This window comes from Mangifera indica, chromosome 1, assembly GCF_011075055.1.
Source record: "Mangifera indica cultivar Alphonso chromosome 1, CATAS_Mindica_2.1, whole genome shotgun sequence".
In the NCBI taxonomy this organism is placed as follows: Eukaryota; Viridiplantae; Streptophyta; class Magnoliopsida; order Sapindales; family Anacardiaceae; genus Mangifera; species Mangifera indica.
The window spans coordinates 22,369,053-22,385,614 of record NC_058137.1 but is presented as its reverse complement, the minus strand read 5'-3'; the positions used below and the strand labels follow the sequence as shown (position 1 = coordinate 22,385,614).

The 16,562-nt window shown below is 32.4% G+C and overlaps 3 protein-coding genes across 4 annotated transcripts; 1 reads left to right on the top strand and 2 right to left on the bottom strand.

Moving 5' to 3' along the window:
• Positions 1-957: 957 nt before the first annotated feature.
• LOC123223769 (metal tolerance protein 4-like) lies at positions 958-2,270 on the bottom strand (the record flags this gene model as incomplete). Its single annotated transcript, XM_044647165.1, is given in 4 exon segments — positions 958-1,170; positions 1,300-1,435; positions 1,556-1,701; positions 1,776-2,270. Coding segments are annotated over 4 exon segments (963 nt in total), but the record flags the coding sequence as incomplete, so codon positions are not given.
• LOC123225774 (protein CLP1 homolog) lies at positions 2,248-11,073 on the bottom strand. Of its 2 annotated transcripts, XM_044650019.1 has the most exons (11): positions 10,676-11,073; positions 10,067-10,135; positions 9,861-9,956; positions 9,504-9,745; positions 9,277-9,415; positions 9,109-9,165; positions 8,825-8,959; positions 8,172-8,407; positions 7,777-7,821; positions 7,569-7,683; positions 2,248-2,591 (listed from the first exon to the last, which is right to left on the bottom strand). In XM_044650019.1, exons 1-10 carry the CDS (start codon positions 10,880-10,882, stop codon positions 7,596-7,598), a joined length of 1,314 nt encoding a protein of 437 aa, XP_044505954.1. In that variant the 5' UTR covers positions 10,883-11,073; the 3' UTR covers positions 2,248-2,591; positions 7,569-7,595. The 2 variants fall into 2 exon arrangements, with proteins under 2 accessions (XP_044505954.1, XP_044505948.1); XM_044650013.1 differs by lacking the exon at positions 2,248-2,591 and having other exon boundaries at positions 7,374-7,683; positions 10,676-11,072.
• Positions 5,342-6,502, top strand: LOC123225787 (calcium load-activated calcium channel-like). The gene has a single exon (XM_044650046.1). It carries the CDS (start codon positions 5,493-5,495, stop codon positions 6,084-6,086), a length of 594 nt encoding a protein of 197 aa, XP_044505981.1. The 5' UTR covers positions 5,342-5,492; the 3' UTR covers positions 6,087-6,502.
• Positions 11,074-16,562: the final 5,489 nt, after the last annotated feature.

Here is a 16,562-nt window from a genome sequence, read left to right as displayed (position 1 = left end):
CAAACGACGATTGCTCTGTCCCTTCGACGCCTTCCTTCCTTTCAAAGCTCCCTCATTCCGGTTGGATTTCGTATGGATTTTAAGAATCCAAATGAAACCCTTCATCTAGATGACGAAGGTGTCGTCCAGATGATGACGATTTGTTTAGACAATGCCTTCAATGTCTAGATGAAGGGTTTCATCTGGATTGAATTCAAACAAAATCCAACCGGAGGGAGGGGGCATCAGACGAAGAGAAGGCACCGAAGGGAGAGCCATCATGGAGATGGAGAAAGCGGCCATCATTCGCCAAAAAATCACTGGGAATTTTGAAAAGGGAAAAATATCACTTTTCAAAACTTAATCTTAGGGGGAGAAATGTTAGTTTGCCCAACCAAGGGAGGAAAATGATAAATTTTTAAGATTTTGGAATTTAAATGACTAGGGGAGAAATTCTTCCTACAGACATAAATAACAAAAACGTAAAATTAGACTTTTGAATTACATGACAAATCACATTAAAAATATTTTTCTTCATAATTCATTTACGTAAAATCACATACTTATATCATCACACATAATGAACTCGAAAACTATCTAACTATTTCTAATTGTTATAAGATGAATCAATTATTTATCCTGGTTTTCTTATGAATCCATTTTTTTTATTATATACAAATAAGGATCTTTCATATTAGTTTTTACCTTACATCATCAATTTTACTAGTTATTTGCATTTAGGATGACCAAAGTTAAAAGATTAATTGAGGAAATTGCATTTTGGAAGACCAAAGTTCAAAATTTTATAAGATGTTCCATTCAAAGGGAATCAAATAAAGTTTAGGTAATAAGAAGGGTCACATTGAAAATCAAATTTTAGGAAATGCAATTGTAATCTTATATAACACAAAAAGAATAATGTTATACATATCTATTTTTGGATATACATATGATTTGTTATCATGTGATTAAGGGTTATTTTATCTTTAATTCAAAATCATTTAATCACTTGATGATATAGATCAAATGTATACCCAAAATAGAGTGTTCTAACTTGTGGTCACACTCAAAATCAAGATGATGAACAAAGGCTCTCTCAACTTCAGGGAGTTGTTCAGTCTTAATCTGCAATGATTCTCCAATCGCATGAGCTTCTTTTGAAGGCAAATCTTCCAGTTGCTCGATGTCAAACTGAATTTTTCAGCGAAATATTTCTTAAAACAATGTCAAAGCCGAATCACGGGGCAGTTTTTGAACAATTAAGGGTACTGCTAAGTGCTAATAGACATACCATCAGGCCTGAAGACGTTATAAACTTACCTCTACAAAATAGAGAACATCGAAGGTGTAAGCGCGAACTGTGTTGACCCGTTTGATTTGAGGATGGTGTCTTAGTACAAGGTATGTGAGTTTCTGTAAAACTTCAGGAGAAGCTGCCTGTCCAACCAGGGAAACTACATAAAAATTCATTAAGCATTACATTGGCCTCCAAACACATATTTATATACTCATCTAAACATTGCTCAATAGACAAATTCTGAATGTCCTCGTGAGAAAAAGAGGAAGGAAGGAAACTGCATTTTCCTTTAAAGTTCCGGACCAAGAAGTGATAGTATAGATTGCTAGGATGATAGCGCCGAGAGGATCAAGCCACCAATAGTATTTATAGGCAAGAACAGCAACCAAACCAATCACATTTGTTACCACATCAATATAATGATCCTGTAGCATTCATGTATTATACAAAGCAATGAGGAAAGAATCCATTTCAATTGATATTAGGCTCCAAGTGGTACCTTTGCATACGCACGGACAATTATATTCCTGGAGCTTCTACAATAAATCCATAGGATAAGTTTCACTCCAGTAGCTGTCAGCATGATTGAATTCAACCAGATGAGTTGGGAGGAAGTCATTTTTGCAGAAGGTTTGTCTTCGATTAGTTGTTCAAGAGCCTGGACGAGCACTTGGAAACCTTCGTATAAAACAAACACAACACGGAAAACAAAAGAATGTCAAATTCAACGGTTTATTGACCCAGAGTGGCATGATTGCAGCAAAGAGATTATGCCTACAGGTTGTAAACTCAATTTTCCGATAGGATGTTTGTATATGTATATGTTTTTCACTGACAAATGTGTGAACCAAAGTATGGCACCAGCCAGGAGATCTAACAAAGAATCTAAAGTAGAAGCGGCAATTGCCATGTATCCGCTCTTTATTGTAGCATATATCTGAATTGCAGAAATGCATATTAGAACATATCTAGAAATAAGTAATTTCTGGAGAAATTAATGAAACTTACAATCAATTCTGAAGAAAAACACAATGAAATGTAACACATAGCTCTACCGGCATCTTAAAAAGAGGCGATGATACCAGAAAATATCCCAAAATCTGTGTTTAATTTACAAATCCAGAAAGGGTAAAGTAGAAAACCTTGAATGCAAGCAACACAACGTTTGCACAATTAGAAATATACATTGCTCTTTCATGTTGGACTTGCTCTGCACAATATTGCTCTTCATCTATGGCGTTATGTGACTCCAGGGAGTAGACTTTCTCTAAGGACTTAGTGTTGCAAATTGTTTTTCGTGGTATTTCTTCTCCCCCTGATACAAAAAATATCATGAATGTTTCATCAAAATGACAAATAACCCTTGATTTTAACATATAAAATATACAGATTGGTACTAATGATCAAACGAAACTGGCCGGATCCCCTCCTTAATCAAATCAACTTTTGCCGTAAATATACAACTTGTTAATTGATTTCAAATATATAAACTGAGCAGTCCTAACTTGCTAAGGTTCCCAGGACTGAAATTAAAAGATTAAGCTCATGAAGCATATATTAAACAAAAAAGGCATCCATCTTTTCTGCAGTCATCAGTTAGCAATTGAATTATCAAGTTCAACAAAAATCAAGTAATTGAAGGGGAGAGCAATGAAGATTGTTGAGTAACTTGAATGAAGCCAGTGAGTATAGAGAGGTCAAGATCAAAAGGGGTTTCAGGATAAAGTGCAGAAAGAACTTTGAGAGGCAATTTGGAGATGAAATCACATTTCAATGAAGAAACTGAGTTTCCGCAACAATGGAGCTTTCATATCATCCATATTTCTCTCTTGAGGAAGAAGAACAACTCTGAAGAAAGGCATACTTCATAAATGCATGCATGGAACGGAGAATCTTAGACCAAGAAGCCATGATAAATTCATATTAATTTAATTACCCTTTTAATTATTATTATGTTAATCGTGTGAATCAAGTTTAGGAATATGCATCTTATAAATCGGGAAAACAAATATTTCCACACCAAACAAGAAGTTGCCTGGATTGAAGTCGAAAAATTGCCGTTTTTCCACCTTCCTCCAAAATTTAAACATTAATTTTGACGGTTGAGTATTTTTCAGTTATAAAATATATAAATATTATAAATTAATTTCATTTACATCCTTAAAATACAAACAAATTACAGTTTTTTCCACTAATTTAGACTTACTTTCAATAAAAAAAAATTATAACCCTAACCCTAGATCCAAGCAATCCTAACTCATAGTCACATTTATTATTCCTGAAATTACAGTTTAAATTGGAATAATGTAATATAACTCTTGTGTATTAGAGTCTTATTTTATCTTTAATTAAAAATTATTAAATCATATAATAATATATTATTTATATATTTAAATTATATATAAAAAATATATACACAAACGGTTACATTCTTATAAATGTATCAATGTTTTTAACTTATTCAAAGAAAATGTTTACCAATATTTATGTTTTATCATGAATTTACAACAATGATTACAATATTATTAGATAAATAAACCCAAACCAAGGGGAAATTATAATAAATGACCAAATTACCCTATCATTGAGCAAAAATACCCAATTTTACTATTTTTAAGCAAAATGCCTAAATTCCCTATTCCTAAGCAAAAATGCCCTAATTTCTTTTTAAAATACCAAAATTACCCTTCATCATATTTATATAAACTCTCTCACTCTCACTCTCATTACATACATTTCTTATATCACTTAAATACTTACTTTCATTCTCATTTTTATTTCATATCAATTATTACGCGTTCATTCGGAAAGAAGAAATTCATATTTCTGAATTCGAATAAAAAAAATCAATTCGTAAAAACTACATTGAAAATAACATGTTATGAATAAATAGATATATTGAAATACCTTAAAATATCAATAATAAAAAAATTACTCGAAAATCTAAAAAAACAGATTTGAATTTAGAAAACTACATGTTCAAATAGCTTATGAATGAGAAAACCAAAAAATCGATCAAAAATTTCGTAATTACATTGTAAAACGTGTCTAAAAAACACATCGTAATTACAAATATCAAATTTGAAAATTACATATAAAAAAAGTCTAGCCCGGTCACAAACAAACTCAAAATCATAAAAACCGAAAATCCTAAATTTGATAAAACAAAAAAACTGCATAATACACATTGAAACAGTTTTATTTTGGCCTCCAAATTCGGTGCAAATAGAAAAGCTAGTTGTCATTATAGAGCTCGAAACGAGCTTCGCGTTGATATATTACAGGCCCCGTAACTCCTCCTGGATCAAAAGTTATGGTCGTTCAAAATCTGTATTTGTAGACCTTATAGTTCTAAAAAAGTTAATTTCCACCCAACCCACGGTTTTCACGGACTGTCCCACAATTCAGTGTAAAATTTCACATGGACCCCTGTGGATCTCCCCCTATTCCCCCTCCCCCTAAAATTTAGAAAACGTTAAATTTCCCCCCATCCCACGGGGGCCCGTGGGAGATTACGCAACGTCGACAGATCTAATCAATTTTTCGACCAAAAATCGTCATTTCAGCCTTTAATTTCAACACAAATCAAATCTACACATTCAATAACACAAAACCCCTTAAGAAATTCAAGTAAAACAATCAAAAATCAAAACATTTTATGTATTATTCAAAATCAAAACCCTAAACATTCAAACCTCAAAATCTCAATAATTTTAACAATAAATTGATTTAAACAAGACATGAGATGATGTACTATCCTTATTTGTCATTTTCAGTTGTTGAAAAACACAAAAATAGATAGAAATCTCTTCCACCGTGGAGAAGGTGATTTTCTTTGAATTTGTACAGTAAAATCGTAGAAAATTATCGTGGGAATTCCTCGTTTATATACAGGGGTAGTTTCGTCATTTCAGAAAAGTTGGATATTTTTGTTAACACTTATTTTTTTGGATAATATCCTTAAACCCCCTTAATTTTTCCATTTATTATAATTTCCCCAAAACCAATTACCAAAAAGAAAAAATTGTAACCCAAGATACTTTCACAAACCCATATACTTCAGAAACTAACAAAGACATCCCCAATCTAACAGTCGCTGACTCCTCTTATTTTAGTAGAAATTTCGGTCAACACTCTCGATTTCAACCTCAATCCTCACTGCTCAGATTCATCGAATCAAGCTCCCACTCCGCCGGACCCCAACCCCACCACCGCCATGTCCTCTGCCACCGCGTCATCCATCTTCTCCACACTCAAATACTCCGACAGCCTCACCGTCGTCGGCATCTCCTTCTGCACTGCCATCGTCTGCGAATGCATCTCCTGGCTCCTCATTTACCGCACGAACTCCTATAAATCCCTCAAATCCTCCATCGATAAAGCCTCCAAGAAGCTCGAAACCATGAAGACTGATAACCCCACCAAGATCTCCCTAAAAAAATCCAAAACCAAGAAGATCGACCGCGTCGAGACCAGCCTCAAGGAGTCAAGCCGCGACCTGTCGTTATTCAAGTTCAAATCCGGCGCCGTTGTAGCCCTCGTTTTGTTCGTCGTTTTCGGGCTCTTGAATTCTCTCTTCGAAGGCAAAGTGGTGGCGAAATTACCCTTTAAACCCTTCGGAATCGTCATGAAAATGAGCCACCGAGGGCTGGTGGGCGACGACGCGACGGATTGTTCAATGGCGTTTTTGTATTTCTTGTGTTCCATTAGTATCCGCACGAATTTGCAGAAGTTTCTTGGGTTTTCTCCGCCGCGTGGAGCGGCTGCTGGCGGCGGATTGTTCCCGATGCCCGACCCGAAGACTAACTGAAACCGGGCTTGCCTTTGTTATGGACATTGAGGATTGATTGAGCAACTGTGTCTTCTGCTTTAATAAGGTTGAATTTTTCAGGCTTGAATGGGAGAAAGAACAGAGGCTTCTTTTAATAGTATAATTTTGTTTTTAATGTGAGAAATGATTTAATGAATTGGGATGTTTTGGATTAGGCCTAGCTTTTGATTTGATGATGGTTTGATTAATATGACTTGCTAATTTAGTTTAGATTAAGAATCGAACTCGCTGGAAATCTAGCTTTTGGCTTTGTTTAGTATTTGAGTACAAATTAGGATGGTCGAATTGTGTATAATTGGCTAAATATTCTGCTTTATCCTGTCTTCTATAACTCCGAACTATATGTATTATTTCCAGTCGTATGAATTATTGGTCTCGAAATCAATTATTTCTCACTCTGATAAGCTGGGAAATTTGGTTATTTTTGCTATTTCATTTAGGGTGGCAACAAGCTTTGCCTTGAATCTCTATTCAAATTGTTGTCTGCCAGTCAATGACATCACAGAATTTTTGTTTTAATACAGAGCCATTATCTTTTCTTCTTTTGTTGCTAAAATATGAATTTCTTTTAAGGTTGTGTATTCTTTAAACAAAGAGAAAAAAAAAAAAAAATTGTTCTAAGTTGGTAAGTGATGGATTAGCTACAATTCCCATCGCATTCTACCAAGATGTCTCTAGCTCTCAACATGTTGAAAATTTCAGTATTTTTTCATGATCATAAAGGGACAGACATTACCATGCATGTAATTCATTTTTAATAAAGAAGAACCTTATTTAAGTCGAACCATCTTTTCAGAGTTGAATTAATCACACTAAATAAGTCAAATCCTAAAGTTAGTAACTGGTCTAACAACTATTGATATTTAATATAGTGTTAGTGGGTTTCAAATTCGAAACCTCTCCCATGGAGATTTCATACTTAGTCATTCAAGTTATCAAGTTATCCCTTTGGAGGCACCGAGCAGGTAATTGGATGCCACATTTTGTGATAACATATATCTACGGTACCACATTTTGTGATAAAATATATCTACCTCCATAAGACTACGGCCGAACATATATCTGTCTCACTAATATTCTATGTAGCAATCTAGCAGTCTAATAATGCAAAACATCGAATCAAAAAAAAAAAAAAAAGCAAAATAAGCCACCTAAAGAAAGCAACTTTTTACACTACAAATTGGATATTCAAAATGAATGAACAAAACCTAAACAAGATTGAAATAGGTTCAAGATATTACGGTCAAATGATATAAGAATGAAATCTGGTGTGAAGCTTCTAAAATAATTAACTGATTGAATGACATGGTGTACAGAAGAAGCCTGTGTGTTCTAACTACTATACAGAAGAAGGCAAGCAAACCCTAATTAAAATCTTGAACAAGGTTATAAAGCCGAACCAAAAAAATTTGCAATTATTAATGGAAAAGAGAAATGTATTTGAGTAATCTAGGATCAAACCGTCTCTGATTTTGTCCTGAAGAAGCTTCACGCTTCAAGCCATGACAAAGTTCCCATTATCAGATATTTGCTCGGAAGATTCCCTGCTGATGGTCCAAGATATGTAACTGTCTTCCTGTGGCCACAAAATGATATATTAATTGAAGAAAAAAATGCCAGCATAACCACAAAGCATGCTTCTATCCAAAATAAGAACTCAGTTTCAAACCCCTGTGTGTCGACTTCGGTGACATAGATAAACCCGGCGACATTACTGCAGCAAAAAGATGTGATGTAGTTAGAAATAATGAAGGGAAGAGAGAGACAGGAACAGAGAGTATAATCTTATTCTACTGATGCTTAGATCACGGACAACAATTATTCCACTCTTCAAATCAAGTTTTTTCGCTATAGAAGAATCACAAATAAGATGACAATAATGACAGCGTAAATTTTTAAGTGCCAAATCATCTAAGACTAGCTGCAGAGTAATTATGTACATTATCTCATAGTCACCATGGAATAAAGGAAAATAGATACTAAAATGCTTCTTTATCATACATCCTGATTAGGGGGACTATGATAATGCCAGAGAGAATTATCATTCTGCTACTTAACAACTACCTTGAGAGAAGTTGATCAGGTTCTTTGGCATAAGAAATAGCAAGAACTGAGTGCAGCAAATCCCGGTCAATATTAACAGGCACTAATCTCAGAGGGTTGGCAACAGGATCTGCACCAACTGGTAGAGCCGATCTAGGTGCCTGTGGTCCGCCACCAATTTTATAGACAAGCAAATCACTGAAATTTGCAACACTAGCACATGGGGTGATATTGTTTGTGAGACCATAAAAGTATTCCTGGTAGGAGAAACATTGGTATATCAATATGTGGAGATAACAGATGACAAGTCTCTTTATACAGATACCATGTTCTTCAACAAGAGAGGAAAAAAACAATAAACAAAATAACAAAAACAAAAACTGAGATTCACCCCCAGTTGACATAAAATCAGTCAACAAATAGACTAAGCTTAATTTAAGTGCTTTCTAAAGTATTTGTTCCCAAAACATTATAATCAACCTCCTAACCTGAAATTTAAAATCCTTAGATAAAGCACATTACCATAAATATTATTGCAATTTGATTCAGTGACTTTAGTTTCATTCTTCCCCCATAATTTTGAGGAACCACAGATGTGACAATCATAGAAACAGCTTGAAGGCCATGAAATAAATCAAACTATAGAAAGGGAACATTAAAAATTTGTCATTTACCCTTATCCTACAACTTCTGTCCTTCTGACGGATTTTTGCATTCCTGGAAACAACACCACCTGACTTTTGAAGTTTCACAACATCAACATCAGGTTTTTTCCTTAATATATTCCTCAGCATGCTGAAAAGTTTCTCCTGTATAGATTTCAAACAGGTGTCTCAAGATGCCCAGTTGAAGTTCAAAAGAGAATGAAACTATGAGGCATTTTATATACTAGAAATACTGAATAAAAAAAAAAGCTTGAAATTAAAAAAAATTAAATTAGAAGGCATTTATCATTCACCTGACCCAATACCAAGACAACATTGGCATTGAATGAATCAATTGCATGGAGAATTAACTGCAAAAATAAACAAAAGTCCATTGAGCAAAATATCGTAATAATTTCTAATACCAAAGGCATTTTCAAAATTACCTAATTCTCATGAACATGCAAGCTTTAGAAAATTACCTCATATCCAACACCTTCTATCCATCCCATGGTATTGATCACCATCCCTGCCACTTGAGATTCCACATTAGCAGTAACTTGTTTCTCCAATACTTGGGCAAGCTCCTTCACAAGCACTTTGTACAAATCTACATTGTTGCTGCAAAGAATCAAAATATTATACCTTCCAACACAACTTTTCTTATTGCATGAAAAAGCAAAGTAATAAAAAATGCAATATTGTTAACCTTGGAGTTGTGTGCCCAAAGGAGTAAACAAGAGGCATTTCAAGTGCAATCCCTTCAACTGGATCAATGGGCAATTCAATTGGAGTAGCAGCAATACATCCAGGTATTGTTATAGATCCTTGGCCAATATCCAAGTCCACAAACAGGGGTTTCCAACCTTGTTTAGCTGCCCAACTAAGCAGCATCCGTGACAAGGTGCTCTTTCCAGAATCTGTAGGTCCCACAACAATTACCCTAGGACCCTACACTACCCAGAAGTATTTTTTGAACAAATGATAAGTTCCAAATTACATAAATAAAACTCTAGCTAATATAGTAAAAGCTTTGAATTATGAAACTGACACAATGAATAAATACCAGAAAAGTGTCAGAGCCCTTTGCCGCGGCTGCTTTGGCGCGGTTTCTCCGCCCTTCTAGCACAGCATGTACGTTTACATAACTAACCATGGGAGTCTAAAAGCAAATGACCAAGACACCACCATTAATTGATTCAATTAATTATCTGCTTTTCTAGTAGAACATGCCAATGTACAAACCAAAAAATACAGCAAATGAGCACACACCTCATCAGCTGTATAATCAGTTTCAGTTATGCCATCCATTTCAACTGTGGCTCCATACCATGTAAAAACCTGACGCATAAAACATTATTTTCAGCATCTCTGATCAATCAATGTTAGTGAAATTCCCAAGCATGAAATGTTTCCATCATAACGATATGTGGTATACAATTCCAAAAAAAATTCAACAACTACGATATAATTAAAATCTGAATTGTATTTCTTGTTTTCGAAAAATAAGAAAACAATTTGGTTAATGATCCGAAAACCTAAAGTAATTCTCCAGTTAAGATGTCCTGATATTAATTTTTTTCATTTTCGTTGTTAAGAACTGGTGAAATCTAAGAAAACGACTTGTTTCCGTTTTCTTATTTTACACTACTTTTCAAATGTATAACTCAAAAAATGCTACTAAAAACTCAATTCAGCCAAAAGAGTTTTTTTTTTTTTTAAATGAAATTTAAGCTCTGTTCCTTTCTCTCCTACAACAAAAACTGTATATAAATTCCATATCGAGCAGCGTACTCATTTTCAAATATTCTACCAAATGCATGTTCACTACTTCCAATTTATTGAAACATGTATACAAAGATTAAAAAAAATAAAACTTACTGCAAATTTAAGTCGCGGAGGGAAAGTGAGCCAGATTTCGGGAGGTAACTCAGTTCCGTAAATCTCGGCGCTGCCATTAAGAAGCCGAAGCCGGAGCGGCGCATCGTTACCGACTTCGATTCTCAGTTCACTCTCTTTCTCCAATTTGATTTGCCTCGCGGTTGAATCCGAAGGTAAAATTTCGTCCAGCGAGCCAGCGTAAGCCATGTCGACTCTAGGATGAAGAAACACTTGTAACCAAACAGAAACTATTAATCTTAAAATAATAAAAAAAGGTTAAAACTTGCTCCAATTGAATTGAATTTAAGTTTTGAAGATTTGAAAGGAAGGTCGAAGAAGAAATAGAGTGTGTGAGCAATAGAGTGAAATGGTGCTTAGAATGTTTTACAGGGAAAGAATTCATTTCTGTCCCTGTAGTTTAGTTTAAGACGATTAAGGACAGTCATTTGAAAAACTCTAATTATCGGTCCCTTTGACTGTCGTAGACCATTGAAACACTAAGAAATTCTATTGGAATGGCGAAATTATCCTTCTAAAAATAATGAAAAGCATTATGTCAACTTTGATGTGTAATATGTTCTCGTTTTATAGAAATTATTTAATTCAACATTTTTTTAATTATGTTATACGTATTATTTCAATTTAATATCTATTTTATCCCTATTTTTAATCTTAATAATCTTAGCTTTTTTTATTTTTATCTATAAATTAGTTCAAAATTAAAGAAATCGTATATCAAAATTATCTTAAATAAAGTAAATAACATTTTATCATATTATTTATTATTTTATTTGAAGATTTGAAATTTCTTTATGCGGTAACAAATTATATTGTGTTAATTCATAGGTTGTTGCATTTTTTACTTTCATTTTTTATGTTGTAATGAGGCTGAATTCTATTTTGAATTATAGTATTTATGTCATTTTTGTGTATCATTGTGGTTCATGAGATTATTAGAAGGTGTTACGTCATTTGAGTTGTTGACATAAAAACATATCTCGTAAGCCATTTTAGTTTTTTACATGAAATGAGTTTTATTATGCATGTTTTCACATAGATAAGGAGTAGTTATCTATGGAACTCATCCCGCAAGCCATATGGGTAACTAGCGATCTATATAGCATGTATGTGACTTGATTCTATAGAACACATATGCAAACGTAGTATATTTGCATATTTGTGTGAGATATATTCCCTCATCACAATTTTTAGCGTATAACACATATGAAAACATGATTTCTTATAAGTTTTTTATGTGTTTTTCATGATGGTCATTATAAGAGGACGTTTATGAGATTCTCTCCACACATGCCCTCAATAGATCATAATCATGACACAGAGAGAAGGCATAGGAAAAGGAGATTGCATAGCATGCAACTTATGTGGCTAATGTGTCAAATTCTTATCTCGATCTAGACCGATCAACATAAAGGAAAAGGTTTTCAAAAAAAGAAATATATTTTAAAAAATGTTTTCGCTTTATTTTCGTGTGCATTAGAAATAGAAAGTCATTAGAGTATATGATTTTGATTGTATCTTGAATGATCAAGATGAAGTCATCACAGTTATGAGACTAAAAATGCTTAATGAGATAATTGAATCAAATTGAAGATGTTTGTAAGATAAGTAATGTAAATTTCATGTCATCCAAGTTCAGAGTCGAAAAGTATATTCTCTTTGACAAAGCTAAGGTGGAATAAGTTACTGTATAAGGGGATTAAATATTCAATTTGTAGATAAAGTTCTCCTGTTTACTTGGTGATTTATTATTCACTTTATAAGTAACATGTGAGAATGACGATGACAGTGTGAGATCAACATGCTTCGAGCTAACATGAGAGCATTTTCATCATTGTTATGTGTAGGATATGGAATGTATTTGCAAACCAGTTTTATGTTATGTTTGAATTTTACTACACACATTCTTAATTGATTGTTAATGTTTTATGGATGATCACCTTTGTTTGTTTGAGCTAAGTTATTTTAACACAGGTTAATTTAGTCATTTCTCATGTTAAGTTTTTAATTTATGCAAGTTTAATCATGCTGAGAAGGTGAAGTGTCTTAATGCTTATCTATAAAGGGTAACACTTTTAGGGAGAAGTGTTTTATCTCATGCATGACTTTTTTGTTCACAAATACATCAAGTCACAACCTTATAAACAGACATACATGCATGAACTCTACATGAGTATATATCTTGTGCCATGAATGAGAACACTCTTCTTCTTCATGATTATACTAGATCTTAGATGTATATTTTATCTTTTTATTTTCATAAACGATCATACACCTTTTTTATATAATCATTTTTTTGTAACTTATCATACACATGTCATGGATAGTTGTATATGTTTTTCATATGATCATCCACCATTCATCAAATTTTTAACATATTAAATATATGAACATACATAATTTTGTATATAATTGTACATAACCTAAAAATAAAAAGACTTAAATGAATATCAGTCGTATTTGTCTTTGGGTAGACCGTGCATACTGCATACAATCGGAAAACTACAAGTAGGTTGTTTGTACCAATAGTTTCCACACAAATTCGCGCAATATCAATTCTATAGAGTATAATACAATTTTAACTCAAGAAACTCGAGTGCACACACGCCTTTAAACTACATATTACGGCCAAACATAGTCACGACTATACTTATGGACTATACGTGCAATAATCATCCTACGGTCAATCCCATCAGTCCAATTCAATCCAATCACTTGTACATTCTACATGTTTCCTCATTTTGACCATTAATCCCTTTAACAGTTAAATCATAAAAATTTCATTTTACTTGTTTAATTGATCATAACCAAGACTCATTCCAATACGTGACCTTGCTATCATCTATGTGTATAATTCATCCTAACAAAAGGGACTCGAATTCGTTCGAATGTATGTATAATCAAATTGCACCCTACATGAATAATTCAGATTAAGAAACGATCAACGGGCACTACTTGGGAATCCTAGCCATTGAGTTTAATGCCACTTTAGTACTCTAAATTTTCACCGAAAACTTACAAGCGTCATTGGAAAATATACACGATTTTTGGTCTCTCTCTCTTTTTGCAATAATTCACACTCTCAAATTTTTGGATAAAAATAAAGGAACACGTTACGGGATATATGCAATAATGCAATGATATCTTACCTTATATAATTTTTTAAACTGAAATTGTATGCACGAGTTTGTATTTTGCCTCGTACAACTATGTATTACATTAAAATTTTATATGTAACATGTTATTTATTCACTTGATGTGATATCAGATGAACGGACGTACATTACTCATACATAATCGCTCATTAATTTAAGATTTTAATCTTATACATACTCAAATTTACAATGTATGTCACAATTATAATAAATTATAAAATAAAATAAATATCTTGGAGAGATACTTTTTGAGTGTTACATGATCAACCACGACTCCTTGGAAAGACAACAATAAAGAATATTTTGTAGTGGATGAAAGTCTGATAGACGTGGGGTATTAAATCAATTATTAATGAATTAACCCTCAGTTATGAAATTATGAATGAATTATAGATATGAGATTAAAGCATTAACTCCAAATAATATGAATAAACAAATTAATTTAAAGATTAACTAAAATTTTGGACAGGCATAATAGTGCAAAACAAATATTCTATCATATGTTTGTAATCGAACTGAATTGAGTTGAGTATTACTGGGCTTGAGTTCAATTATAAAAATTATAGTTAAATCTTATAGCTTACATATTTACCAATTATTTATATATTCAAGGTTCAATACAAGTTTAAATGCCAATAGTTTCAGAACGGCTCAATGTTGTTGCATGTAAACCATACATACATATATACATACATATATACATATAATAAGTGGTGATCACATTCACAGGTCAGCCTTAAGAATGGTTATTCCATTGATGTTTTAAAACCCCTTGACTAATTTCTTCTCTCCAAAATTATTATAAATGAGATAAAAACAAATCTTATAATATTATTAAATTTGATATATTTAAAGCATTAAATAGAGAATCCAGAGCAATTCAATTAAAATTAATTAGGTTTACATCTTGAAAGTGAGGTGGCCAAATAAGAACAGAAGGGGACACTTGCAAGGTGGCTAGCCTTTGATTCCCCCTAACACTTGCCTATTCATGCATGAGGAGAGAGTTAAAGAAAAATTAAATTTGATTCCTTCTCCTCTTCTTAGCCACCTAATTACCATAATAATCAAAGATTATAATTTAATCAAAATTACACATTTATGAGTTGGAAAATTAGAAGAAGGAAAAATAAAATTAAATAGAAGATGATGTCAGGCAAATGGTTTCAACTCTTTGACTCACTCTCCTAACCATGGTTTAGACCCATGAATTGAAATGCTACGTTTGTTGGATCTCAATCTAACCATGGTTAAATCTCATCAAACCCAGGTGTCTGGTTTCCATTCCATGCATGCAATTTTGATAACTCACTAATTAACCCTCTTTATAATTTCAAGATTTCTTTCCAAACTTGATAATTAACATTCATCTCAGCATAATGGTTAGTATTAATACATTTTAAATGTAGATTGTCAAACACGGATATTTGTTTTTTTTTTTTTTAAATTAAGATTTCTATTTATTATAATTAAGAATTTTTATTTATTAAAAAATGTTGTCAATTTATTACCTCCCATAAAAGTTGTTTAAATTTAAAAAAAAGAAAGAAAGACTTCTACTTGGGAGGTATATATATAGTTTTACGAGCAATTATTAAGTATATAAATGTGTATATATATAATGTATCATCATATGATTAAGATTATTTTATTATTAATTTAAAATTATTCAATTATATAATAATATATTATATGTTTACTCATTTATGTATTTAAAAATACAAATATATATATATAGTTTTTATTGATAATTGTATATATATTGCAATATTTTTATAAAATAGAAACTATAATATAAAAACTTGTAAGTTTTGTGTGTGTGTGTATCCATGCATAAAAATAAAAAAAGGTTAAGCCTCTCATTTCTACTTAATAATATCATTTAATCATCAATTTTTTTTTTATAACAATCATTTAAACATGTTTATTAGAAAAAGTAATCGGAAAATACATTTTATTTTCTTATAGATAATTCCAATACAAATCTTACAATGAAAAATAGTATTATTACACTCCAGTGATGTTATATATATAGAATAGATATACAGATGATATGTTGTTACATGATTATGTGTTATATTAACTTTAATTTAAAACTGCGCAATTAACTAACAATACATCATTGACCATTTGTGGGATGTTGAAAAGACGATGAGGAAGTACGAATATTATCATCTCAAGCATATCTCTGATCTCATTCCCAAACCTGCGGAGGTGCAGGATGATGATGATGATGAGGTTTTGGCGTTTTCAAATGAGGTGAAAGAAGAAGACTGGATGGAGGAGGATCCTCTTCTTCCAGAGCTGAATCTGATGACTGATGAGAAAGATGAAGCTTCTTCGAGCTCAATGGGGGCCATTAGTGGAGCAAATATTGATGACTGGACTTGACTTTCAAGCTCTAATAATTATAAACAAAGATATAATCTTTCTAATTACAAATAATCTTGTTAATTAATCATGCTTTGTGTTCTTTAATCTCTGTTGTGTTTCGTTGTACTTGGTTTCAAATATAAATCGTTCTCTTCTATATACATATCAACTCTGCTAGTTTTGACATCATGAGTACTGAAGAAGAAGAAAAAGAAGAAGAAGAAAGAGTTACAGCAACTCAATATTAATATCCTATATATGGAAAAAACATATTTAATTTGTAATTATCATTCAAATAAGGAGTTAAAAAATAAAATAAATAGGCACTATTTAACAATTAA

Coding starts and splice junctions, on each gene's coding strand:
- LOC123225787 (XM_044650046.1), top strand. CDS start 5,493: ATGTCCTCTGCCACCGCGTCATCCATCTTCTCCACACTCAAATACTCC.
- LOC123225774 (XM_044650019.1), bottom strand. CDS start 10,882: ATGGCTTACGCTGGCTCGCTGGACGAAATTTTACCTTCGGATTCAACC. Junction 9,746..9,860: donor AGGGCTCTGACACTTTTCTG/GTATTTATTCAT, acceptor TGGGTAGTGTAG/GGTCCTAGGGTAATTGTTGT. Junction 8,408..8,824: donor ACAGAAGTTGTAGGATAAGG/GTAAATGACAAA, acceptor TTCTCCTACCAG/GAATACTTTTATGGTCTCAC.